Raw genomic sequence first — 26,915 nt, 5'->3', positions numbered from 1 at the left:
GTGGCGCTTATTGCTGCCAATCCCAGGAGATAACCCCGCTCTGGAGCGGCAGGGAGCACCGCCAGGAACCCCCAAACGTGCCTGGAGGTGCTCACAGGCAGTGCCGTGCTCCCCACAGCTCCAGCACTGCTGGCTGAGCGAGACCCAGCGCTGCACAGCTGGGATCCAGCATCTCAGAACCTAATTTGAACAAATGCACCATTTCCTGGTTTACTTAGGTAACAGCGCTGTGGCTACTGTGTAAACACCTCTGGCTGCCGGGGGCAGCGGGGATAACGAACAGCGCTCGCTGCACGGCGCTGGCACAGCCAGAGGAGCTCTGGTGCAGGATTTCTGTTTAATGGAGTGGCTGGGGACCCATTTAATTTGAAGCTGGGGTTCTTCACTCGCCTGTGGTGTGCTGGAGTGAGGCCAGGAGAAGCTGCTGCTTATTTTTCTCCTGCAGTTCGGTGGCCGCTCTGTGATCCTCCCTCGTGCTGCTCTGTAATATTCTCCTGTAATAAACTGCAGCTGGATGTCACCTGGGGACACAGTGCTGGGCTGAGGCTTGGGAGATAAAACTCCCTGCCTTGCCACTGGGACCTTTTGCTTAGCCTTGGGCAAATCATTTCGTCGTTTAATCTACTTGCACCTAAGGTCAGCAGCCATTAAATTCCATTTTGTTGGGAATAAAGTCCGTGAATAATCAAACGATGCTCAGGTAGAGAGGTGGATAAAGCTCAGTCCATCAGGACTCAGGTAGGAAACCAGGAAAAGCACTTTCTGAGGCACATAAAACTGACCTAGATTGCCTGGAGGGGTTGTGGATTCTGTTTCTGGGGGTCCTTAAGGACAGTCTAGAGAAACTCCGCTGGAATGATGGTTGTAACAGCTGGGCCTTGCAGCAGGAGGCTGCGTTAGACACTCACAACTCTCCGTCCAACTCTCATTCTTTTAACGTTATCCAAAGCCAGTGACCTCTTTACACAGGTTTGGCTGAACCTGAGCCCTCCCAAAACTTGACTAAACGAGCTATGAAACTTCACAAGTGTTGAATTTCCCCTTGGTGTCGGACTTCAAGGCAGCTGGGAGAGTCAGGGTCTGTTCTGCTCCGCGCTCCAGCACGTCAGGCTGTCACCAGCCTCGAGCCTGTCCTCAGGGACTGCCTGGGGAATAAAGTCCTCCTTGCCCAGCTCCCCTCTCCAAGCAAGGTAATTTATGAGCTGTTTCACAGCAGTGCACTCGAAGCTCAGTAGCTGCCAGCTGTGGTTTCTCAGAGAGCAGGTGTCAAGTGTCAGCACAGGGAAAGGAGAAGGTGTCTCATTTCTGCCACTGAGGTGTCCGAGGTTGGTTATGGATTTTCGGGGAAGCCCTGTGGGGTTGCTGGGTTAAATGACTGCAGCTGTGAGGCACAGCTGGGTGGCAGCCACAGCTGTGGTCCTGCTTTGGATCTCCCTGGGGGTGGGGACTGAGGAGCACAGCTTGTCCAGACCTGTCCAGCAAATCTGGGACAATGCCAGGGGTGGCATCAGATGCGCTGTGTCCTTGTCCTCCAAACTGCAGTTCCAAATCTGGGGCTTAGGACAGGGCCCTCCCTGCATTTTCTGTTTCTCTGGACCTGTTGGGATGTGTGTGCACAGGAGGGAGGCAGAGGAGAGAGCTTTGCGCAGTGTGTGTTGAATAAACAAATATCTGGGCTCTGGACAGATTTTGTGCATAATTCCTGCGATGGTGTTTGTTATCAGGGAAATGCCTTTTCGTGGCTGGGTTCTGTTCTTCCCCTCCTCTTCCTTGTCCCAGGCCTGGAGGAAGCAATAATCACAATGCTGTGTTTTGCCCTCTTAACTCTTTCTCAGAACGCTGCCGAGCCTGTGAAATGTCATCCCTGGGAACAAGCAGCTCCGGGGAAGGGGTACACAGCTCCTGGCGCGGTTCCTGCCGGTGGCTGCCAGCACGGAGCAGGGACAGGAAGCCCAGGGCCAGCCAGGAAGGTGGATTTTGGTCCAAAACCCAAAGCGTTCAGGTTGTGTTTTAGGAAATGCTTGTTACTTGTCATCCCTGTGAGGCAGTAACCTCTGGAGAAACCTCAGAGCTGGCTCCAGGCTCCTCCCTGGTGATTTACAGCTTGCTCTTACTGTTGTTGGAGTCAAAATATTTTAAAAAAAGGCCAAGAAGAGGTGGTAGGAGCCGTCCCCATTGCTCTGTGTTACAGATCCAGTTATTCACACCGAGCCGCCAGTAACTCCCCTTGGGCTCAGGCTCTTGGGTGGTGTCTGCCTGGTGGGGTTTGGAGGGATCAGTGCCAAGGCTCCCTGCTCCAGGATAGCCAGGGAAACCCTCTGCTCGGGGCATGGACGTGCCAAGGCTTCTCCTCCTGGAGAAAGGCCTGAGAGCAGGGAAGGGGTTGTGTGAATGGGAGGAGAGGTTTCTGCTGGGCCAGGGGGGATTTGGCAGCGTGGGGCTCCTCTGGCTGTGGTGGCCTGGCCAAAGAGGCAGCCCTGAGCATCCAGACCTCTGATCCATGCTGGAAACATCCCAGGGCTTGGAGAAGCTTCCATCAGACAGTTTGGCTCAGATCTTTTGTCTAATTAAACCCAAACCCTATGAATTATTGTAAGGTCGTCCTCCATAGGAGACAAATGTGTCCTGAACGTCGCTCCTGCAAGGGGATCAATCCCTGCAGCAGCTCCAGTGCTTGGAGAGGTTTCGCAGGACAGTTCCCGATGTGCTCCAGGAGGGATGAGGGTCCTGTGTTCCTACAAAGAAATGGCCAAACTCGGGGCTTTTCCCCTCATCCTGTGGGCAGATCTGATACGGAGCCAATGGAAGGGGAAAGGCTCAGGCTGGGGCAGGGCTGAGGTTGTTCCGAAGGGTTTGTTCTATCTTTGGGTTTAGCACGTGCAGCCTGTGCTGCTGGTGGCCCTTTGGGCAGGGCTGGGGGGTGCGGCAGCCTGGTGACCGCAGGGAGGGCAGTGCTGGGAGCCGGCCGCTGCCCCCGCTCCCGGCCATGAATCCTATGGAGCTCTAAAGAGCAAAAAGGGCAGAGCCCACCCCAGCTCAGGGAGCAAACCCAGCCCCTCTGCCCCTCCTGGCAGGCTCTGTCATTCCTCTGCGGGGTTTGTTCAGGGACACAGCCCCCACAAAGCCAGCATGGGATTTATGGCCCGCTCCGCTCCCCCTCTGCCCATCCTTGGGGACCTGGTGGCCTCTGGGCAGGGGGAGCCACAGGGACAGATTGGGAAAAGCTTGTGGGGCTGGGAGGCTGGAGGTGAGGAAGGGGGTCAGTGAGGATGACGGGGTCAGTGCAGGTTCTGGGGTCAGTGAAGGCACTGGGGATGTTTTGCTGTGTCCTGGAGGTGCTGGGGCACATCCAGAGCAGGTGAAATATCCCAGGAACACAGGAGCTGAGGGAGCAGAGGCGATGGCTGAGGGCCCAGCAGTGCTGAGTGTAAATCACTGCTCACCACACCGACCCCACCCCCAAAGAAAAGCCACCGCCACCACCAGGCAAACGCAGCTGCCACACTGGTGACATCAGAATTGTGCCTTTGAGCCGTCATTTGCCACAGGAGATTCTCTTGTTGTTTTGGCTTTAATTTTCCTTTTTCCCCCTGTTTTTTGTGGGTTTTTTGGTGTGCACAAAACGCCACTAATGACAAACTGTGGTGCCCATGAGTGAGTGACAGCTGAAATGAGAGAAATGACTAATGGTGCCTCCTGAAGCCCTGTCGCATGGAGATTAAATGAGCCCTTTTTTCTTCCCCCCTCAATGAGAATCATGGGCATTTGAATAATAATATTATAGTCTCCATTAGGATGACAGTGGGGGAAAAAATCGGCTCAGACCTGTGATTATTCCTTCAATCTAATAATTATTTAAATACCAGATAACTCCTTTCAGCCTAATTGAGGCCTTTCAGCTGCTTGGGTTTATATTGTGTCCCTGAATTTACTCTCGCTTTCACCTTGCGTTACTAATAGCTGCAGATTGCTTCTGAGGCTGTATTTTAAAACTCTCTTCACAAAAAAAAAGAAAAAGAGGAAAAATTAATGATCAAATGGTATTAAGGATCAGAGCTAAAATCACCCATTCTCCTGGTGTTTAACTCCCCAGGTGTTTGGCCTCCTCCACAGAGAATCATAGAATGGTTTGTGTTGGGAGGGATCTTAAAGTTCATCTCGTTCCTCCCCCTGCCATAGGCAGGGGCACCTTCCACCATCCCAGGACGCTCCGAGCCCCGTCCAGCCTGGCCTTGGACACTTCAGGGATGTGGCAGGCACAGCTGGCAGCCTCTGCCAACCTCTCCCCATCCTTTGAGCCAAGAACTCCTTCCCCAAATGCCACCTAACCCTCGCAGGCAGTGGGTTCCCCTGGCTGTTTGGTGTCTATTGCTGAGCTCTGCCCAGCCCTGCACCCTCACGTCCTGCCCCAGCCCTGGGGTCGTGGGAGCTGCAGGAGCTGCCCCGGGGGTGACACGGATCCGGGGATGGCTGGGTAGGGTGGCAGCTCATGGCCATGCTCTGTCATGTTCAGATAACGTTTGAAAGTGCAGATTCTCCTTCCAGGCTGATCTCTCCTGCCGTTGGCAGTGACTGTTCACAAACGCTCCGCAAAACCTTCCCTGTGAGGCACAGCAGAGAGGCTGGGCTCCAGCTGACAGCCCTGCTGCACAGCAGCTCCACGCTGCGCTGGGTTTGGGCTGGCTTGGCATGGAAATGTGCTGAAAAACATCTGAAACTGCTGTGGTCAAAGTGCAGAGCTGCTGTTGTCCCACACATCCAGATGTGTGTAAAGTTAATTATTTAAATGCATTCATTTCTGGCCTGCACCATCCTTGTCTCGCCTTGCAGTGGAACAACTTTTTAAAGATTGGGAGCTGCTGAACAGGAAAGCTGTGTGTGCTGAGCTTTACAGCAGGGCCTCCCTGTTCTCTGCAGGATCTCTCCCTTGTGGGGCTTCCCTTGAAGCAGAGCCTGTAAAGGACCATGTCCCAGGGCTTGGGGCACCGTGGGGTTCCAGGCAGAGCTGCTCTGAGACCCCTGTGCCCTGTGATCAGGTGTCAGTGCCCACCACGTGTCACCAGCATGGAGAGGATCCTCCCAGATCCCTGGGAACGATTTGATCTGTGCCATTTGGAAAGATTCCGGGTCAGGGGACGGTGTTGGGCCGTTCACTCAGAAATGTAGTGAGAAGAGCCGGGGAGTCCCCCTGGTGCTGCCGTGGATGTGGGAAGGCAGCGGGAGCAGCCGTTCTGTGCCACAGCCGTCCCCACAATGCCGAGAGGGTGGCAGGGTCCGTGTCCTCCCCAGGACAGAGAAACCACCACAGGCAAAGGTGGGAATGGCGAGCCTGGCAGCGAGAGGGAAGCAGCTGGGGAAATGTGTCCCTGCGCAGAATGAGAAACCCATTACTGCTCCCTCTCTCCTGTCGTGTCTCCTGTCAGTGACACGGAGACGGCAGCGCAGGGACAGAGCTCCTTTGTCACCTCTCAGGAACAGCCGTCTCCGGCTCCCGGCGGGAACAAGCCTAAAGAGCGGCTGTTCAGTGACACGCACGAGCTCAGAGTGGCTGAGCAGTGCTGGGAATTGTTTCAAGTACCAAACCAGGAGCAGCATCCATTATCAGGGGGTGAGGGAGCAGCCTCCTGCCTTGGCACCCAGGGCAGGGGCATCAGAGCTGCCGAGGGCAGGGTTTCCGTGGGGTGTGTGCTGGCGCTGGCCTGGCCCTGCTGGCAGGGGATGGGCGCAGACTGTGGCTCATCCTCAGCCTCTTCCCAGGCTGGGGTGACCCTGAGGCAAGGAAGGATGTCCCTGAAGTGGCTCCTTTGCCTGCCCAGCCTGGAGCATGTAAAGAATGCAGAATTTGGGATAAAGGAGAACTTCGTGGTGGTTTTCTGTGTCCATGCAGTCAGACACCTCTGTGGTCAGGTTGAGCAGGCAAGGGTGGTCTCTCCCTTGCTGGCAGGTTTGGTGGCTGATCTAACCACGTGCTCCCACCTTGGTGGCAGCTGCTTTTTGGCAGGAAAGTACCTGGTGAGGGAGTTCCTGCCCAAAATGCACCTGCTTGAGAGGCACTTCTGGCTCTGGGGACGGGCTGAGGGGAGATGTCAGTACCTTCAGTGTTTGTGCTTAGTGAATTTGCCGGCATGAGGCTTCTTTCTCAGGTTCCCAAATTAAATCAGAGAGGGTTTAAAGGTGAAGAACAGCTCTTGTTTCCTCTGCTGCTTCCAGCAACAAACCCTGCAGGAGACACCCTTCTAGCCAAGATTGCAGATGGATGGCTGGGGCTGTGAGCCGCGGGCTTTGCCTTGGGCTGGAGCTGGTTCTCCCCTCCCTGGCTGAGCAGAGCGTGTTCTAAACAGCCAAACCACATCACAAATTAAGATGCAGGGGCTGAAACAAGTGGTAAAACATCGACCTGAACTGTTCACCAGTACATTGTGGACTTGCTTAATTCTTGTTGTGCTTAGAGACATCCTCGCTTTATCTCAAGGACTGTGTAATTAGAAAGCCTCCTTTGAATTTTATCTGCAGGGCACACGGGATCTAATCCTTGGCTCTGGGTGGTTCTTCTCTCCACAGAACCATGTGAGGGACATTGCCGGGGCTCAGGACACGTGCGGGGGACACGGAGTTTGCCTTTCCCAGGATGGATCAGAGGAGGAACTGGCCTCGGGTACTGGACTCTGATGGCTGGTCAGTGGCTCTGCTCTGCCTCTTCCTGGCATCGCTCTCCCGGAACGTGTCCAGCAATGCCTTGTTCAACACTTTCCACTCGGAGAACCGGGACTGGACGTTCAACCACCTGACGGTGCACCGGGGCACCGGGGCCGTCTACGTGGGGGCCATCAACAGGGTGTACAAGCTTTCGGGGAACCTGACCATTCTGGTGGCTCACAAAACTGGTCCCGAGGAGGACAACAAATCCTGCTACCCGCCCCTCATCGTGCAGCCATGCAGCGAGGTCCTCACGCTCACCAACAACGTCAACAAGCTGCTCATCATCGAGCGTCTGCGCGCGGAGTCCGCCAGCCTCTACCAGGGGTTCTGCAAGCTGCTGCGCCTCGACGACCTCTTCATCCTGGTGGAGCCCTCGCACAAGAAGGAGCATTACCTGTCCAGCGTCAACAAAACGGGCACCATGTACGGGGTGATCGTGCGCTCCGAGGGCGAGGACGGGAAGCTCTTCATCGGCACGGCAGTGGACGGCAAGCAGGATTATTTCCCCACCCTCTCCAGCCGCAAGCTTCCCCGGGACCCGGAGTCGTCGGCGATGTTGGATTATGAGCTCCACAGTGACTTTGTTTCGTCCCTCATCAAAATCCCCTCGGACACGCTGGCCCTGGTTTCGCACTTCGACATCTTTTACATCTACGGCTTCGCCAGCGGCAACTTCGTCTATTTTCTGACCGTGCAGCCGGAGACCCCCGAGGGCGTCTCCATCAACTCCGCCAGCGACCTCTTCTACACCTCCCGCATCGTCCGCCTGTGCAAGGACGACCCCAAGTTCCACTCGTATGTGTCCCTGCCCTTCGGCTGCGTCAGGGGGGACACGGAGTACCGGCTGCTGCAGGCCGCCTACCTGTCCAAGCCGGGAGAGGTGCTGGCCAGGGCCCTCAACATCACAGCGCAGGAGGACGTGCTCTTTGCCATCTTCTCCAAGGGGCAGAAGCAGTACCACCACCCCCCCGACGACTCCGCGCTCTGCGTGTTCCCCATCCGCACCATCAACGCCCACATCAAGGAGCGCCTGCAGTCCTGCTACCAGGGCGAGGGCAACCTGGAGCTCAACTGGCTGCTGGGGAAGGATGTCCAGTGCACCAAAGCGGTAAGGATGCGCTGGGTGTTGGCTGTGGGAGCCCTCGAGAGCCGGGATCAATCCCTGCCCCAGTGGAACACAAGTTTGCAGAGTGGGATCAGTCCATCTGTGCCTCAGTTTCCCTGAATTCAGAGCACTCTTCCCCTTTAATCCATGCTCTCATCCTACAGTGGGATGACAATGAGGGAAGGGATGGTGTTAGGGCAGAATGAAGGTGTGCAGCTTCCTGCGAGTCTTTGCCATTCCCAACCTGGGGCTCTGCAAGCTCGAGGATCCCTGGGGAAGGCGGCCGGAGCTGGCAGGGGGTGGCCCGTTGGTGGCCCCCGGACCCTGCTGCCGGCACTGCCAGCTCCCTGCACACCACCCCGAGTGTGTGGGGCTGCCCTGGGCTCTGTTTCACTCACAGCTGCCCCAAACCTTGTCTTTCCAGCCAGTCCCCATCGATGACAACTTCTGTGGGCTCGACATCAACCAGCCCCTGGGGGGCTCGGTGCCCGTGGACGGGGGGGCACCCCCAGCCGCGACCGAATGACCTCTGTGGCTTCCGACGTCTACAACGGCTACAGCGTGCTCTTTGTGGGCACCAAGACGGGCAGGCTGAAGAAGGTAAGCCTGTGCCCGTGGCTCTGGAGAGCCAGGAGCTGGGTTTTGTCTCTCTCGGGATGCTCGTCACTGCTGCTGTGTCTTATGGGTGCTTCCCAGTGGGAAACTGGGAGCGAAGCAGGAGTGGAAGTCGCAGGGTTTGGGTCACAGAGAGCCTGTGTTGGTGAGGCAGAGTTCAGCCCTCAGCGCTGTTAGTGTGGTTTGTTCTGAAGTGCCAAGTTTTGGGAAAGGAGCAGTGGAAGCTGCTGCAGGGTGGTCTTGGAAAAGGAACCAAACGAGGTCTGATGGAAATCTTGCAGTAGTTTTGTTTCCCAGCAATCCTTCTGCAACTGGTGTAGGAGACCATGAGTTAGGAAGCCATTGGAGCTGCTGGTGGAGGCGGGATTTTGGTCATGGAGAGATGGGAATGGGTTCATGTGGCTGCTTTTGGAACCAAGCCTCAGGGCAGAGTCCTACTGCTTCCCTCTGCCTCTTCCCTCCTGCTGGATGATTGATCAGTCCTGGGACATTCCTTGTCCTCTGCACAAGAAACACTGAGGAGGGGTTTGGTGGGGCTCAGCTGAGAGTCACAGAATGTTTTGGGTTGGAAGGGACATGGGCAAGGACACCTTCCACTAGCCCAGGTTGCTCCAAGCCCTGTCCAACCTGCCCTTGAATGACTTCTAGGCTTTTGAAGTCCAGCTGGGACTGCCGCACTTCTGAGTGACAAACTCACAGAATATTCTGAGTTGGAAGGGAACTCTCTGAGGAGTTCTGTATTTAAAATAAGTTTGGAAGTGGCCTTGGGGTGTAAACAGAGGCTTGTGAGAGCCTTTGTTGGCCTTTAGAGCTGGAGCTGCAGCTGGAAAGCAGCTCAGCAGTAGGTTTGATCCAGCTCCAACAGAACCAGCCTTGGAGCTGCTGCTCTGGCAAGCTGAGACCCTTCCAATTAACCTCAGCTCTAAATGACAGCTTTAGGTGAACCTGTTAAATGCAGCCCCTGCTCCTTCATGCCAGGGAACAGCAGGCTGTTAATTTTTTGAGTCCTTAAGCAGCAGGGAATTTCTTCCTCATCTATCCAGGAAGATACAAGGACAGGCAGATACTACACTTGAATGTCTGCATCATTTTAATTACATCAGTTCATTAATATTCATTCAGCACTTTACAAGTGCTGAGTAGTAGTAAATTAGGTGCCTCCCTGGTGCCTCTCGAGTGTCAGTGGGGCAGTTTTGAACGTGGGGGAGAGGGAGCTTGTAAAGCAGAGCCCTTCACTTCCCTGCACAGGGGAGAGCCGGGGTGCTTTTAGCTAAATGGAAGGGAGAGGAGCCCTTGGCACAGCCCAAATGCACCTGCCGAGCTCGGAGCTGGGGATGCAGCCCGGAGATGCAGCCTGGTGCTCGCTGCGTGCAGGGGTTTGGGGGGACAGGGGAGGCTCGTCGCTCAGAGGCAGCAAAAGCCAAGAGCCTGTGCCTGCACACGAGGTATTTACGGGCTTGTTCCGTGAATTATGAAGGATTACAGAAGCAGCAGTCCCTCCAGCAGGGTTTAATTCCTGGTGCTAGTCTACACTGAACGGTTTTTGATGCGAAGTTAATCTATTCATGCTCCGCTGTCCAGAGGGAGGGCTGTGGAATCCTTCACCTGGAATCCTTCATCTGTTGGATGAAAATTGGCCCATCCCTGGAGTAAATTCATTCCAGACATTCACTACAGTCAGGCTTTCGTGGCATCTGCCCTTATTTAACATCAGAGCTGCCTGCAGCTGATGGGATCCATCCCCCCTGTAATTAACTGGAACAATCGTGGTCCCGTCCTCCCCTGTGTGGGGCCGAGGATGTTGCTGTTCTCTCTCTCACCGTTCTGTCCTACACCTTCAGCAGATCTTCCCTCATTTGACACGTGGGATTATCTTTTCCATGGCCTGAGAGAGGCCAGGTGAGGCACAGGAAGCAGCTCTGCACAGAGCTGAGGGGCTCTGGCTGCAGAGGAGGTGAGACCCGGGGGAAGTTAACAGGTTGTCTCGGGATTTTGTGCCTGTTTCAAGATAACCAGACACGTCTTGAAGCCAGTGAGTGCTCGGGACTGTTTCCTTATCACTCCTTCGCCATCTGTGAAATGATGGTGGAAATGTTCAGCACCTCTGTAAGTGCCAGGGATTTGTGGAGATGCCTTTTCCACCAGATCTCCTTCATGTCCTCCTCCGTCTCAGATCTACCCACACAATTAATGTCTGAAAGCTTTGTCACACCTATTCCCTCGCCCACAGCTGTTGATTTCCTTTGGAAATGAGCTGCTGGCTCTGTCTGGGCTTTCAGGGAAGGTGTTTTTGTGTAGCTGGAGGAAAGTCAGGGAGATGTCTCTGAAGCCTTTCAAATTTGCCTGTGCTCCCCCAGTGAGAATTCCTTACTGGAAACACTGGGTTCCCTCACTGGTGTCCTCCTGCCTTTAGCTCTTCACCTCACTGCTCCTGCCACATTCCCAGCTCCTGCTGGTTCTGCTCCCCAGCAATTGTCTCAAAGTGGGTGAGAAGCAAATGCTGCTGATGCTGGGGCCCTCTGGCTCAAGCACAGGTACGTGGGTGAAGTTCTGCCTCCTGCTCTCCTTCCAAAGCACCTCAGCTCCCTGGCTGTGGGAACAGGAGGAAAGGGGATCATGTTGGAGACAAAACCATTCAGAATCGTGGATTCCTCCAATGAAGCCGTTTCCATCAAGCAAAATGAGAAGGGACATTAATGCAACAGTGAACAGCAACTAAGTGCTGGGGGGAGATGTGTCAGCTTGCTTGTTCTGTTTATGGGCTTCATACAGTTCTATCAATATTGATGTGTGATGCCTTTGATTTTGACACTAATCATTGCCATGAATTAAATTTGCAGCCATATAATTAGAACTGCTATTAATAGGGCCTCAAGCTAAGCACTGCTGTGCTAGTTGTCTTTTTCCTGATGGAAAAAGGCATCCACGGAACTCAGCTGATGTGGTTTGCCTGGGAGATGCTGAGACTGATGTGAAAATTGCACTTGCTGTGTTTAGAGGGGCTCCTCTGGAAGGCAGATTCATGGGAAGGGTCTGGCCCAGAGGTTTCCCAGGAACTGCACCTTAAACTTCCCAGTGGTTTGCTGCTCTTGGGACACAGAGCCTAAGTGGGAGAGAGGAGGATGCAGGGAGAGCAGGGGAGCCCTCAGCGTGCAGGGCTGTTACTGCCTTGTTTCCATTCCATCTCCCCTTCCCCCTGCAAATGCTCCCGTTTATTCCCCTGCCCTAGCAGAGCTGTGTCAGCTCCGTGTCCCTGTGCACGCCTGGTTCCATCTCATCAGCCTGAGCTCAGTGCCTGGGATGGCAGCAAGGCTCACCACTAAAAATCAATCTTGTATTTCATCCCGAGAGGTCTGTTTCTTATTAGGTCTAATAAATCAGTGAAGTGCCCTTCATTCAGCTTGTCAATGCAGGACATTGTTTGTGATCAAGAATAAATAAATGTCTCTCCTCTGTCTGCCAGTTGCCATCTAGGTATTATTTTTCCATCATGCTGTTTATGCTGGCTGTAGGAAAAATGCAGTTCCTGCAGCCTTGCCTGCCTTCCCACGAGCTGGGAAGGCTCCTGGGTGGTACAGGCGAGGGAGAAGTGGGAACAGTGACGTTGTACCTGGGTTTCACCCAGCACCGAGTTGCTCAGTGGTGATAAGGCTTTAACTTGTGTGCTTGGAGATGTGGAGGTGTTGCAGTGCTGCGGGCAAGGGCCCAGGTGTGGTTATTTCAGACGCCCTGAGGTGAAGGATAAAGCGTGCAAATGAAATCACCCCCAATTCTCCTGGAAAAATGGGTGTCACACGCTGTCCTGGACACCTGTGCCCCTCTGTCCCCAGGGCAGCTGCACTGGACGTGCCTGGAATCCATCCCAGGCTGTGAGGTCACTACTCAGGATCTGTCTGCAGGAGTGCTATGGAGAAATACACAGTGCTGGGACTCTCTTTGGGATGGGGAACACATTCCTGTCACCTGTTGAATTCCTGAACTCAGTCCTTGCTCCCCGCCTCCCCTTTTCCAGGGGACAGCGGTGAGTGATTGGATTGTGCCACCAGAGGAACGGAGAACTTTTAAGTGCGTTGTTACGTCTTGGGACGTGAGAGTTTTATTCAGCTTGGCTGATTTAATTTGTTCCATTAGTGGGAATAAAGGAGGTCTTTCACAATGAAATATATATGTCCGAACCTGTCCTTAGATGACTTCATTCTATGGATGGTTATCTCATCCTGGTGATTTATCCTTCATTATCGCCCCCGCACGCGCATCCCGCGGCCCTTCGGGAAAAACTCGGTTGCATCAGCGTGTGGAGAAGCCAAGAGGACACCAGGCTGTTATTGAACAGATGAAAATATCCATTTGCAGGCGCCTTCCAAAGGATTTGCCTGGTTTTAGCTGTAGGCTGGGAGGTCAGGGGCTCTGCCGGCTCCATGGTCAATCCATCACCCTCGGAGTGCAGATCCCCACGTCCCAGCAGAGGTGTGAGAGGGCAGATGGTTCTTGTTTGGCTGAAGAAGTTGTTTAATTGAAAGGTCTGGGAAGAAAAGTCTGGGTTTTGCCCTAGGATGTGAAATAAGGGTGTATTTGGTCACTACTGCACTGCTGCTGTGGTTGGGACTCGTTTTCTCCCTAAACAAGGATTTTTCCAGCCTCAGAAGGTAATTCCCCTTTGCTTCCATCTGTGCTGTCAAACCACAGAAGTGGGTCCCCAAAATGCCCCACAGTCCCTCACATTTGTTATTGTTCATAGGCAGGAGTTGGAATCTCACTTACTGATTGGAATTTGTTCAAGGGAATAAGAAAAGTGGTGGAAGCCAGAGGAGAGCACTGGGGTGTGTTTGGGGCTGGAGATGGGGCAGAGCTGCCAAGTCCCTCTAGACGCTGGGTCTGAGCACTCCGGAATGTCCCTGCCACCTCTTAAGGCATGAAATTGGCCTCCTCTCCCTGCTGCATCCCTGCCCTGGGTCTGTTATCTGGTGCCTGCCAGAGCAAGTCACATCAGGGAAAAGCCAGAAGTTGGCAGATATTTTATAGCTGCTGGAGAGCGAAGGGGCAGGTGTTCAGGAAATGTTGGGGATGTGAAATGGAGCCAGGTGAGCTCGGAGGCTGCTTTAATCTCATTTCTTGGCTCAGGAGATGGAGGGTGACTCTGGGTTTTACGCAGGTTCAGGCACCTTGAAAAGTCAACTTGAAATTTTGGAGGGCAGCGATTGCATTTGGTTCAGTTCTAAACTGGGGTTTGGGGGGAGGCTGCGAGGGGCTGAGCAGCCTAATCCATGGAATACATCCTGCTTCTGGAATCATGGAGTGGCTTGGGCTGGAAGGGACCTTCAAAGGCCATCCAGTCCTGCCATGAGCAGGGACACCTTCAACCAGACCAGGTTGCTCAGTGCCCCATCCAAACAAGGTTTTTTATCTTGAACATATTTTGGAGATAATTCATCCCCACACCTCCTCTCGGAGGTATTATCTCCTTTATGAGCATCAAGTGAGGCAGAAGTTATTCCTCCTCCGTTTCACGGTGTTTTCATCACGTTCAATAATGAGTTTCTACTTGAAATGATCTTGGTGAAAAATGTCATGAAATTCTAAACTCTTTTGTGAGCTCCTGTTGGTTTTCCTGCCTGTCCCGGCTTTCCTCAGAGCATGAAGCTGAGTGAGTTGCTGTGCTCTGGATGTTGTTGGCTTTGGGGGTAGGGCAGTGTCAGACTCCTGCCTTTCTACTCACGAGTCAAGAAGTTCATGCTTTCTTTACTATAAACATATTTTTCTGCTGGCTTTTAAAATCCTCAGAGGTCAAAATAACACCGGTTTTGGTCCATTTGTAAGATCTTAAATCCCTGGGTGGCAAGAAATACTGTGAGAAGACCAGGCTATGTTGCTTCTCTAATTGCCTCCTCGAGGCAGAGAAAACAAATGTGGAAACCACAAATGTGCCGGGAGAGACGGGGGAATGTGCAGGGAGAGCCCTGGGCGCTGCCGCAGCCCCCGAGCTGCTGCTGCTGCTGCGAAAAGGCTGGGATTTGGGGACAATCAGGGGGTGAGACGCCTGGGGAAAGCAGCAGCGCCGCGGTTTGAGGAGGGGATGGCTGCGGGGCTTTCCCTGGGTGTGCGGTGGGGCCGCCTTTAACATCCCCTCCATCCATGACCTGAGCCGGGCTGTGAAGCGCTGCCGGCTTGGGGCGGCACATCCCCCAGCGGAGCATCTGCCCGCATTGGGGGCGGAGCCGGGCGAGGACGGGACGCGGGCAGTTTCTGTCTATCCGCGCGGGCCCATTGCTCCCGTTACGAAGCACGGGCCCCGCACCTCCCCCTGCCTTTCACGAGCCTCTTCCCATTCCTGCCGAGCCGCTTGGATAGGCAGAACCCCGCCTTTGCCTTCGGGGAGCTCGCTGCAGGCAGCCCAGGCTGGGAATAACAGAGGGAGGGAAACCCCTGCCTGCTGGAAGGAGCTCCCGGGGATGCAGCACCCCGGGGGATTTTGCACCAGAATCCCCTGGAGCTGTGGAAGGAACTGAACCTGAGCTCTGCCCGGGCTGTGACCCAAAGCTGTCGCTCCCATGGAGCTTCCTCCTGAGCGGAGGGAGAGGCCCCCAGTCACTCCCAGTTCATACTGGGGAGCCTGCTGGGAGCAGGGGAGGATGGTGGAGGAATAGAGGGTTTAGGATTGTGATTCCTTGGACACGGATGCAGAAGGGGAGCACAGGCAGCAGCACGGGAAGGCTGCAATAATTAGCAAGAGGCTCCATCAGCAATTGTCCCGCCAGCCCCTGCCAGCGCCTGCACCTCTCCCGCTGTTCTCTCTCGCTCGGTGACACGGCTCTGCATCAAACAGACCCGTGTACATGAAAGTGATGTGCATTGGAATGAATGTACGCATCATACAGCCTCGCTCCTATACAGCACGGGAAGGGGTTTTTTTGTGGTTAGCTGCTACATTATTTATTGTGTGCCGGGCTTTAATCTCATAAACCTGCCTGCAGGCCTTAGGCAAACCAGCCTGAGCATCCTGGAAAGCCGGGAGCCAGCAGCGCAGAGCGCTGGGGGACTGCGGGTGGGAATTGTTTGTCTTGCCTCGGTCCCTCTGCCCCTGCAGCTCATTAAAAGCAGCGGCACCATAAATTGGTCGCTGCCACCACCTTAGAGCGTGATTTGCATTTGCCACTGGGAGGGGACGCCAGTCCCACACCCCGTCAGTCGGAAAGAACAAGAGCTGGTCCCTTGAGCTGCTGAGAGCAAAGGGAAAAGGGAAAAAGGGTGAGGGAGAGGCGCTGGGGTAAAACAAGGTCTGCCACATAAACGGCGCTGGGAGCTCTGCACCCTCCCGAGCGGCCGGGAGCGCTCTTGCCAGCACCTCGAGCTGCGAGTCAGCGTTTGGCTGCCTCATGCGGAGCTTGCTCTCGCCAGTCCTCCCGAGCCAGTGGTTGATGAGGAGAACAGAGCATCCCCCTGCCTGCCTCCCCTTCCCACTGCCTTTGATGCTCTTCAAGCTCCTCACTCCCAGAGACTTCGTACCACGAGCACACGAAAAGGGGTACCCTGGGCTTGCACGCTGAAATTAGTGAATAACAGAGCTGGAATGAAACCAGAGTTCCTCCTCCAGCCCTCCCCTTTCTTCTGACTCTCAGGCCAATTGCAGTTCTGGAGTATGTTTGGGCTAAATCGTTGTGCAGAGCTCTGAAGCCAAAGGGCAGCAGGCTGTGACCCTCTCTGCTTTTCTTCTCGGGATTTCTTTGTGCAGAGCCTTTCACCCCAGGAGCTCGGTCTCATTACTGAGAAATAAATAATTAGAATATCTGGAAGGTCCAGGTGTAGTGGAAGGGAGACTGAGGAGTTTCAAAGACACACAGGCTGCTTTCTGCCCCTGCATTCCCACCTGGAAAAGGGGTAACTGCACTTCCTGACTTCACGGGGAGTTCAGCTGGGTTTGTAATTCAAAGTGCAAAGAAAGCAAGATAAACACTGACCTTCACCATTGGCAATCAACTGATCAATGTTTAAATGTTGCATATTTTGGAGCAAAGCACATCCCATTGCATGGGCCACGTTTTTTATTATTTGCCCTTGATTTTTAGGGGAGTTTGGCTGTGCCAGGGTGCAGGCGTGGGGCTGGGATTTGGCTGATTCCAGCAGCCCCAGAGTGGGGATTGCCAGGGAAATGCAGCAGGAACAGGACAAACAGCACCGAGCACCAGGTTTGGGGCGAGAAAAGCAGCTCAGTGTTTGCTGAAGAAAACAAACAAGTTTCATGTTTTTCAAGTGTGCTGCACGGAGCCTGGCTTGTGCAGAGCCCTGTGATCAGAGGCACCAGGCAGCCCAGGTCCAGCAGGAGCTGTGTTATTCCTCGAGGAGCATTAAAGAGCAGCCGATGCCTTCTGGAAATTGTTGATAAAGCTCTCTTTTTTAGAATCATTTTTGCTTCTCCAGCACAAATGTAATATTTCTTGTTTGGATGTGTTGCTTTCTTCATTCACTTTTATTATTAGGGACATTTACATGAAAACAGCTTTTTTTTTTTTTGCTCTCGCAGCACATTTCCCAATTGCAGCTGCACTTCCTGCGTGGAAGGAGATCTCCACCTTCCCTGGGATTGGGGCTGCCAGGCTCAGGGATCAGGGATGGGGATGGGCCCTCCACGTGGGGCAGCTCCCTGTGCTCCAGAGGGGATGTTCCAGCTCATCCCTGGCTCTCTGCTCTCTTTACCCACCTTGTGGGTTCATTGGGATGCTGGGTGTGTCCATCCCCTCCCGAGCACAGGATTTATTTGTACCTTTCCAGCAGAGAGAGGCCGCTGTGAAACCCTCGAGCAGGCAGGAATCCTCCCAGGGTTTCCCAAAGTGCCCGGCCCTGGTTGGGGAGCAGTTTGGGAAGGGAGAGCTAATGGAGATGTCTGGCAGATGGAGAGTGCAGTGATAATGTACATTACAGGGAAAACCCCAAAGGCTGCTGTTCGGGGCATGGCGATGACATAAGCCATGTGGGATGGGAGATTTATTCCCTCCCTGCTGGAGGGAGCCCAGCTCCCTCCCCTGAACAGGCACCTGGAGAGGAACCTGCAGGACCTTCCCTTTCTCTGCCTGCCTCGCTCGTCTCCGCAGATGGGAAATGGAAACTCCAGATGTGTTAAGCACATCTTTAATTTCCTCTCGCTCCATTTCTGCTGGAGGTTTGTTTTAGGGGTTGGCATTTCAGGTGTTTGTTTTGTTTTTTTTTGCTGGCATCTTGAGAAGCTTGGGATAAGCCAAAAAAAAAAGGAGAGAAGTTTCAGGAGAGAGGAGCTGCTCTGGCTGTGGGGTGGGGGACGCCCTGCTCTGTCCCCACAAGTCCCCTCTGCACTGCCCTGGCCCAGCTCAGCTCCCCCCACGCCTGGCAGGAGCTCTGGGGCTGCTGATTCATGGAAGCAGATGCTTGGAGAGGTGAAATTCCTCCCTGTGTGCTTCCCTCACCCCTGACCCCGCTCCATTTCTTCCGCCTGACCCCCGAATTTCAAACCCGACCTTTGGTATCGCGGGGGAGGGGGGGGAGGCAGGAGGGCAGGGAAAGGGCAGGGTGAGTTTGGCTGTGGCTGGGAGGTGGGGGAGGTAAAGCTGCGATCCAAATGATGGCTGGGATGCTCTGGGATGCTCTGGGATGCTTTGGGATGCTCTGGGATGCTCTGGGATGTTGTCGGATGTTGTCGAATGCTGTGGGGGCTGTGGGGGTGGAGCAGGTGCTGCTGCTCCGTCCCTCAGTGCCCGTCTGGAATATTTGCCCGTGCATTCAGTTCCCTGAAATGTAAAATACGTCCAGGGCTGAGCTCTGAATGCCGTCCCCACCCTGTGCTTCCCCTGCCCTGCAGGGAGGGGCAAACCCCCGTGGGGTGCCGGGGGTGTGGGGTGAGGCTGGGGAACACGGGGATGGGGATGTGTGGGTGCTCGTGGCATTCAGCTTCACACCCCCGGGTTTGTGGCAGCTCCTGCTCCGTGTCTGGGGCTGTGGGCACAGCTCAGCCTCCCTGGGCTGTGGCATTTCTGCCTGTGAGCCCAGACAAACACAATCTGCTGTGCACAGTCCTCCCTCCCTCCCTCCCCAGCTCGTTCCTGCCTGGCCTTGGGCTGCTCCTTCCCCACTCAGTGCAGCAGTGGGGGGTTCTCATCCCTGCACCACAACAAAGGCAAACTGAGCTTTTCCACCTGCAGGAACATGGCAGAGGACCCAGCTGAAGGCAGCACCTTTCCAGGGCCTGGGGACACAGGCAGGACTCGATTGTCCTCTTGGGATCTCCGTCCCCATCCCCTGAGCCCCTGCTTCAGCACAGCCCGCCAGCCCTGGTGTGCCCGGGCTGGGTTCATGACTTCTCCCCTCTGACACGCTGCCTGGGGGGGATTTAAAGCAGAATAGAAAAATCCCTGCTGTGTCATGCGGAGGCAAAGTGGCCCAATCCATCTCTGTCCCCGCAGCGCGCTGCTGGCTCCCCGAGCCCCCGGGGAAGGTCCCTGTCGATAGAGTTCTGCATCTTGTCGTGGCACTGCCGAGTCCTTGGGAATGGATGTGGAGGCTGGGAGTGCTCAATATCCCCCTGACAGGTAGGGGCTCATTTAATGGGATGCTGCCTTATCCATTACCCTGGGAGCGGCCGCGGGCCCGAAGCAGGTGCCGGGCTCCCCCTGCCACCACAAAGGCTCTGTGTGAGTGAGGACGCAGTAAATGTCTCTCGCTCCCAGATTTATTCCTTCATTAGGTATTTAAATCCATTCTGCTGGATAGGATGCTTCTGTGAGGGAGGCTGCTGCCTTTTCTCTCTGTGGAATAAACGTGGGGGCTGCCAAACAGCTCTGCCCGGCCGAGCCCCTTCCCCACACCCGCAGAGCCAGCGGGGTTTGGGCAGGGGGAGCAGCAGTGGGGTGGGGAAGGGGCTGTGGGTGCTTCGTTCAGCCTCTGCAGAGAGTGGGGGGTTTGTGGGAGGGAATCCCAGCAGAGGGGTGAGCAGGAGGGGGCTGCAGGGCTGGAAGGGGTGCTGGGGTGGGCGCAGCCGCACTGGGATGGCCCCAAATCCCCGTGGTTTGGGGAGGTGTTGGGCTGGGCTCACAGTGGCCTGGCCAGCAGCCAGCTCTGGCCACCCCACACCAGCTCAGGGACCCACTGGGTTTGTCACAGCAGGGATGGGTCCCACAGGCCCCTTCCTCGCCTTCCCCTTTCCCACTCACAGCCAGGCTGGACCATCCCAGCATGGAACGTTTTTGGGAGGTGCAGTAGGTGCTCTAAAACTGTGCAGTCATGGAACCAGACAGCTCCGGGAAGAGCCGAGAAACTAAAATTAGCAGGAGTGCCCCAGGCAGGGGCCACCTGGGGCTCTGTTTCGTTTCGCTCTTAACTTTCATCTCTTTTATTTATAATTTGTGGTTGATTGATTTTTATTTTTTTTAAGCTTTTTTTTCCTCTTCCCTCCTTTGAAAACGAGGAGCTCTGCTGGCTCATGATGTGTAATCCCTGCATTCCCAAGGGTGGCATTGCCTCTTCTGCCCCAGTTCTGCCTGGTTCCTCCCCCCCAGCAGCAGCATCTTCTTCCACCCAGCAAGAGAAGTGGTGGGCAAGCCCTGGCTCCGCCCTGGACCACGTCTCCTCCTCTCCATCCTTCCTTAGCAGATTTTTGTGCTCAGCCCTGCTCCACCCCAACCTGTAACGGGTCCTTCCCTCAGGTGTTGGACCTCTGGGAACTGGAGGACCCAAATGTGGTGATTTCAGACAGTGGTTTTAGAATCTGTGGCTGCCCCTGGATCCCTGGCAGTGTCCAACGCCCGGGGCTTGGAGCAGCCTGGGACAGTGGGAGGTGTCCCTGCCATGGCAGGGGTGGGATGGGATGAGCTTTAAGGTCCCTTCCAGCCCAAACCATTCTGGGATTCTGTGACCTGCCCTGCCCTGTGCTTCCCGTGCCCCCTGTGTGTTCTTCCTGGGCCGGGTTTGGGGTTTGCACTGTTTGGGTTTTCTCCTCAGGCAATTCCCAGCACCCTTGTCCTGGGGAATGCTCCGTTGTAGGGCAGCAGACTGGATTCCCTGGCTCACTTTGCTCCTGGCTCTGCTCAGTCCCAGCTCTGTGCCAGCTCTGATGGCAGAACGTGCCCGAGGCTGTCTGGAAAATAAACCAAACCTCCTTGAGCCCTGGTCAGCCAGGCGAGGTTTGGGTGAGCTCCAGCGGAGGGGAAGCCGGGGAGGATTTGTATTGATGGTTAAAGGTTTAACAGCCCCTCCCCAGCCCTGGGCAAAGCACCTCCAACCTCTTCATTACACAGTTTATTCTTCTAATGAGGGCTGCTTTCAGCAGCCTGACCCACCCTGGCTCGCTTTGGTGTGAGGTGACCTGACCCCTGTCCGCCGAATCCCCTGAATTCCTCTTTGCCGCTTCCCAGAGCTTTCTCCTGGCCCCAGCTCTCAGTGCCGTGGGCCGGGATAAATTCACAAACATGTTCGGGGTGATGTTCAGGGGTTTGCTCACCACCAAAGCATCCCAGAGCGTGCCTTGAAATCGGAAACCTGGCGGAGGGAGGAGCTGGGACCGGAGCAGAGATGGTGTCGGTGTCAATCAGCCTCATCCCCGGGCTCAGGGCAGCACAGATTTCAGTCCTCAGCTTTGGCCAGCGTGGATCAGGATTTCCTTTTGCCCCTGGGAATGGCACAGCAAAGGAAACATTCATCTGAAACCAGGGTGTGTTTTAAAAGCCCAGAAAATGCAGTAGCTTCCCCTGACCCGCTGTTCTTTCCTGCCGTGTCTCTGGCTAAATTAAGACTTTCTTAGAAATGCACAGGTTAAAAGTTTAAAAGCTTAAGGTTTCATTCATAATTCACATATCAATGAGGCTTTGATTCCTCCCGGGGAGAGCCGCCGGTGGCTGCAGTGAATGTTGATAGGGGAGCCCAGCACCTCTGTGCCTCCCCTTCCCGAGCTCCTTTGTCCAGAGGCAGAGCGGGATGGCTCCCAGGGGCTGCTGCTGGGGAGAGCCAAACCTGTCCCTTTTGGGTCACTGGCTTGAGTCTGACCCAGGGCAGCAGATGCCAGAAGTCATTAACGTCTGACGGCTGCTCAGGGCCCTGTGACAAACGAGGCACCGGCTCCTGGTCCTGTTCCCAACAAGGGCAGCATCCCAATCCCAGAAACCTGCTGCCACCCCTGCCTCCGATGGCCTGGGGCAGTGACTATTATCAGACCATTCCTGATCGCTGCCCTTCCTATCACAGCATCCCCGGTTGTTCCAGGGCAGGGAAAGCCTTGCCCCGTTCCTGTGAGGATGAGGAAGCCAAGAGGGCTGGGCTGGGGTGAGTTCCTGGGGGTCACAGTGTGACAGCACAGAGGGGATGCTCTGTGCTCTGCTGCTGCTTCCAGGGTAGGAGAGTGATGGCTTCAACCTGAAAGAGAGGAGGCTTGGATGGGATATTGGGAAGCTAACTTGGGACAACTGTGCCAAGTGCCTCGGCTCTGGTGAGAACTGTCCTCACCAAAGCAGCTCCTCATTCCTGGGAGTGTTCAGGGTTGGGTTGGACAGGGCTGGGAGCAGCCTGGGACAGTGGGAGGTGCCCCTGCCTGTGGAATGAGATGAGATTTGAGGTCCCTTCCAGCACAGGCCATTCTCTGGCTGGATGGACAAACCCTCCACACAGCACTGATGTGTCTGTGCCCCTCTCAGAGCTCCAGCCTGTCGTTCTCTCCCTTCCGAGGAGGAAGAGGAGCTGGGAGTGGGTCCTGCACAGGCAGCAGGGAGGAGGTGCCTTCCCCTGGCCGGGCTGATCCTTCCCATGGCTGTCCCTGGCACCCTGCCCTCCCTCCCCTCACCCAGATGGTCTCTGAATCTCCTTGTCAGGCATCCAGGAATGTTTCCCCTGCGCTCTTCCCATCCTCTCCAGCAGCCTCCTTGCCTGGCTGCAGCCTTTCAGCCTTAATCTCCTCTTTGTGCCTCAGAGGCACCTCTGCAGCTCTTGGCTGCCACAGGAGCTCCAGCCACGGCTGCTCTGCTGCTTTTTGGGTGAAGATGCCCCCCATCCTCCCCCTTCCCACCATCCTCCCCCTTCCCCCCCTTCTAATTCTGACAGTTTTGAGAGGGATTAAAGAAACAAGTGCAGCAGCCTGGCAATTTGGCTTGAAACTTGTTCCTTTTGAGAATCTTTTGCCTTTATTATCCAGCAGATAAATCTGCTTTCAGCTGCCTGTCTGTGCTGGGAATGGGAATAGCAGGGAGCAGCCCCCTGTGCTAATCCCCCCTTCCCAGGTGTGGTGCCACTTCCATCCCATCCAGGACCACCAGGACCGGGCTGGAAACGATCTGGGGGCCGGTGCTCTCTGCCTGTGGCTCCCTGGTTGTTATTCTTCAAAACAAGTTAAATTTGAGATATTAATCTCAAGAAGGAGAGGAGTTTTTCTTCCTTATTTTCCATTGTTTCCCCCCCTCCCAAACTTTTCCAAAGGCTTTGCTGGCAGCAGGCGCTCCGTGGCAGCGGGGCCAGGAGGGCGCTTGGCAGCGGCTCAGCGGAGGGGATTGGATTGCAGGAACAGAAATCCCTCCACACTGGGAGCCGGGTTTTATCCTGCCATGTGGCATCTGGCCCCGGAATGCTGCCTGTCCCCCGCCCCACCGCAGGTGACGCCGGCGGGACCCGGCCCTGTTGGTGGCCCGGCTGCTCCGAGCAGGAAATCACCGAGGATCCTGTGCATGGGCACTGCCTTCAGGTGTCTTTGGGGTGGATTTGGGGCATTTTTTTCAAACTTCTTAAAATCTGTATTAGAAATCTGCTAAAAGATGAACGAAGGCAGCTGCTCTCAGTTCTGAGCCACGTTCAGCTTAGAGCAGCACCTGGGGCTGTGTCTCTGAATGGAGTTGGCAGCTTTTGGGGGGGAAGGTTTGGGCAGGTTTGGAGCGTGGGCAGAGGTTGGATCGTCCCCTCGCTGTGGGATCCACATTTGGGGGTCTTTGCTGAGCTGTCTCTGGTCCTGGCTGTGAATTTTGCAACAAGTGTGGCTCTCAGACCCTGGGCACTGAACCACAGGCAGGAGCTGGGCTTCCCACTGCAGTTACATCGATGGCTGACCTTTCCTCCCAAAAATCCCCCAGGGGCTCATCCTCACCTCCTTTCCCCTTCCCATCTCTGCTTATCCAAAGCTCCCCTAATATTTAAATCTCTCCATAAACCCTCACTCAGCAGCACAGAGTAATGCACTGATACACACTGAGCTGTTGACAACACAGGTGCCAGGGGCAGTGAGAGAAAAACCATTGAATTTCTTCCTAAAAAAGGGCAAGAAATGGGCAAGAAAAAAAACCCCGGGCCCCAGGAAAGGCACAGGTGCTGCTGCTGCAGGCACTGGGCTGGTTTGTGCTCAGGATGTAAAGGAAGACATTTCTGAGGTGCCCCTGCTGTAAAAGCTGTCCCTGGGCTGCCTGGCTTTGCCTTGCCGTGTCTTTCACCCCAGCCTGGTTCTCCCCAGCTCTCTGCCCCGAGGCACTGCCAGGGTGGCACAGCCCGGGCTGGCTGGTGGCCCTGGTGGCCCTGGCAGCCCCCGGTCCCAGCTGGGGCAGGGGGGATTAGAGCCCAGCCCGGCTGCGCTGGCAGATGCTGTGGTAGCTGAGCTGGTGCTTTAGTGCTCCGTGTGAACCTCCACAGCCATTCCTGCAGATGTTTCCAGGGGTCAGGTTGATAATGAAGGGATTAATTTAATTCCCCCCGCCCTCACCGAGCTCCCCCTGCAGCTGGTGTGTGCCTGCTCATCTGGGGGTGTTTTTATTGGCGTGATTCGGGCACTGCCCGGGGCTGGAGCTCAGGAAATCCTTGGGTTGGGGTTGTCCCAGTGGACTGGGAGCTGTGGGATGCAGCCTCTGACCCTTCCCACAGCCCCTGGCTTGGACAGGAATAAAACACCCAGCAAATACTGGAAACCCAATGACAGCCAAAAATGTTTTGACTTTAATGGAGTGGCCCAGTGCAAAAATCACCTTCTACCAGTCCCACTGCAAGGCTCAAGCCTGACCCTGTGACCTGGGGGGCTCTGGGGGTCCAAGGGTGATGCCCCAGGAGCAGCACAACTTCGCCTGTGGGTCCGTGGGTCTGTCCCTGCCCCAGGGAAGGAGGGAGGGCACATTCCCAGGTCGGTGCTGGGGACAGGGACGTGTCCCCTTGGAGGCAGAGGGTGGCGGGGAAGTGAGAAGCACATTAGTATTGCTGGCTGCAGCTTCCCTGCCTCCGAGCAGCTCTTGGCGGTGGGTGGCTGCAGATTTTTTCCTCAATTCTATCCCAAACCTGTTTCAGATTAAAAACAAACGCTGTTGCATATCGGTTTGTCAGTCACTCTAGACCTAATCTCCCAAAATAATCTTTTGCCAGCCCTCCTCCTCCCCCAAGATGGGCAGTAATTGTTTCAAGACATGTCAGCCTTTGTTTAAAGTGAGGTTTGTGTCTTCCTGAGGCTCGTGTTCTTGGAAGGGAAAGAAAAGAGGTGCTGAGCAAGGGCTGACTGCAGGGAGAGGTGGGAAGGGAGAGATGAGGGGGGGATTTGGCAGCCCCCATGTGCTGGGGATAATTTTCCTGCTGGTGTGGGACAGCACGGGTTGGTCGCTGCCGTGTCCCACCAGGCCCAGGTGAGCTCCAAACTGCTGCAGTGCCCTGGGGAGAGGAGAGGGACCTGTTTTCCCTTGCTCCTGTCTAAACAACAAAGTCCATTTCCCACCAGTGTTGGAAAATAATCCCTCCCACTGATTTTTACCTATTTTGACTCAATATTAATCCAGCTCAGGTCTCTGCAGGTAGAGCTGAATGTCAGTGCCCAGGAGGCTCTTCTGGTGCCATGTGCTCACCACATCCGTGCTCTTGGTTCCTCTGCTCTGTGGCAGTGCAGGGTCAAGGCTCAGGGTCTGTGCTCACAGGGACTGCCCCACGCTGCTCTCCGGAGCCCTGGGAGCAGCTGGAAATGCCTGTTGGGAACGAATTTCCCAAAAAATGTGGCTTTTTGGCTGAGCGCTGCTGTGGTGAAGGAGGTTTTTAAAGGGGATCGGGTGCCAAAACTTTGAAGGAGTTTTTCTCCAGCTATAAGAAGTGATTTTTAGAAAAGCAGAACTTGCTGGCTCTGCAGCTCCTGTGTTTTTTGGAGGATTGCTCTCCCAAATCAGCCTTCCCCCATCGCCCCGCCTGCATCTGCTCCCGTGTGTGTCCCTGGCAGTGCACGTGGTCCCGTGTGCCAGGCAGATAAATATTGCAAAAGTGCTCTGGGACGTGACAGACACCCTGGGGCTGTCGTGTTCTTACCTGGCTCTGCTGCTCCTGCTGGCTTTGCCCATGAAAAGGAGATTGGCAGCACTGGGAATTGGCCACCATTCCCAGGAGGAACTGGTTTGTGGGCTCTTCCAGCAGCCCGAGCATCTGGGACAAGTCGGTTCACAAATGTGGTAACAACTTATCAGGGAATTGTGGTTTGGATTACAGCAAAATCCCAGAATGAGCAAATCCCTGACTAATCTGGAGGGCTCTGGCAGCCTGACTGCGGCTTCAGAAAGGAAAATGGAGCTGGCAGAAGTTTTCTGTGCCCTCTGGGAACTTTCTCCCAATTCACACCCCGTTAGGATAACAAAGTAAAAACATTTCATTGGTCCCTCCCTCCTTATTTCTGGGCCTCCCTGCGTTTGGATTTTCCATTTCTTGCTTTTCCTGGTGGTGCTGCTCAGTGCTGGGGACTTTGAGCTGCTGGGTAGAGACGAGGTTTGAAACATTAAAATCCGGGCTGGGTTCAGCTCCACGTCCACTGACAGATGTGAGGGTCTGGGGTGAGAACTGGAGCAGCCAGGGGCAGCTGCCAGAGCCAGGAATTTCAACTCCACCTTAAATGAAGGGCCTGGGAGCGTTGGAGCTGTAATGCTCGGCTGGAATTGCCAACTGGACTGTTAAATAGCTGTGGTTTGGGCTGCGAGGAGCAGGTATTTCTAATGCACGGACTCGCTGTGCTGGAGTTTAGCCGGCGTTCGGCGGCGCCGGGAGGGAAGCAGAACAGGTTTTACCTCCTGTACCTCCACCCCCACGAGAGGTCCCTTAGGTTGGCTGCTCCAGATGAAGCAGATTAATGGGATGTGGAACAGGGAAGTTGATGTTGCTGCTGATGGTGGTGGGAGCAGGGAGGCATCACCAGGTGAGATGCAGAGACTTCGCTCTGTATTCCCAATCTTTGGGCACTCTCCCTGAGCCCAGACCTGCTCCTGCTGAGGGCTGTGTGAGCTCATGGAGTCACCAGCCCAGCTCTGGTGACACCGTTTGAATACAAAACCCCACAGGGCACCTTTGGACAGGTCCCCAGCACCTTTAACCACGGGACCTGCAGGAAGCTGCCAGCTAGAGTGGTCCAAACCATGATTTCCCTTGCCCAGCCACTGCTGAAGCTCTTTGTGTGCCTGAGCTAACGTGGAGGAGCCCCAAAGAGGAGCAGGCAGACACCCACCTCCCCTCTGCGTTATTCAGAACCGTGGGGGGATGTGATTTGCATTCTTTACGGCACCGTGGGATC

The 26,915-nt window shown here is 55.1% G+C and overlaps 1 protein-coding gene and 1 long non-coding RNA gene across 3 annotated transcripts in view; one reads left to right on the top strand and one right to left on the bottom strand.

Moving 5' to 3' along the window:
• Positions 1–26,915, top strand: part of PLXNA2 (plexin A2) — a 143,364-nt gene that overhangs the window by 6,056 nt on the left and 110,393 nt on the right. The window contains 3 exon segments of the mRNA XM_008638949.2: positions 6,562–7,807; positions 8,229–8,301; positions 8,304–8,404. Of these exon segments, the coding sequence (XP_008637171.1) occupies positions 6,629–7,807; positions 8,229–8,301; positions 8,304–8,404 (1,353 nt within the window). The 5' untranslated portion in view covers positions 6,562–6,628.
• On the bottom strand, positions 9,487–25,806 carry LOC108448391. 2 transcript variants are annotated; one of them, XR_001864280.1, is made up of 4 exons: positions 25,670–25,806; positions 25,131–25,338; positions 20,880–21,047; positions 9,487–12,967 (listed from the first exon to the last, which is right to left on the bottom strand). It is a non-coding gene; the product is annotated as an uncharacterized LOC108448391 (long non-coding RNA). The 2 variants fall into 2 exon arrangements; XR_001864279.1 differs by lacking the exon at positions 9,487–12,967 and having other exon boundaries at positions 20,665–21,047.

Source organism: Corvus brachyrhynchos, unplaced genomic scaffold (genome assembly GCF_000691975.1).
Source record: "Corvus brachyrhynchos isolate BGI_N302 unplaced genomic scaffold, ASM69197v1 scaffold338, whole genome shotgun sequence".
Classification (NCBI taxonomy): domain Eukaryota; kingdom Metazoa; phylum Chordata; class Aves; order Passeriformes; family Corvidae; genus Corvus; species Corvus brachyrhynchos.
Note: the sequence above shows the minus strand (reverse complement) of the source record. Positions and strands in the feature narration are given on the sequence as shown.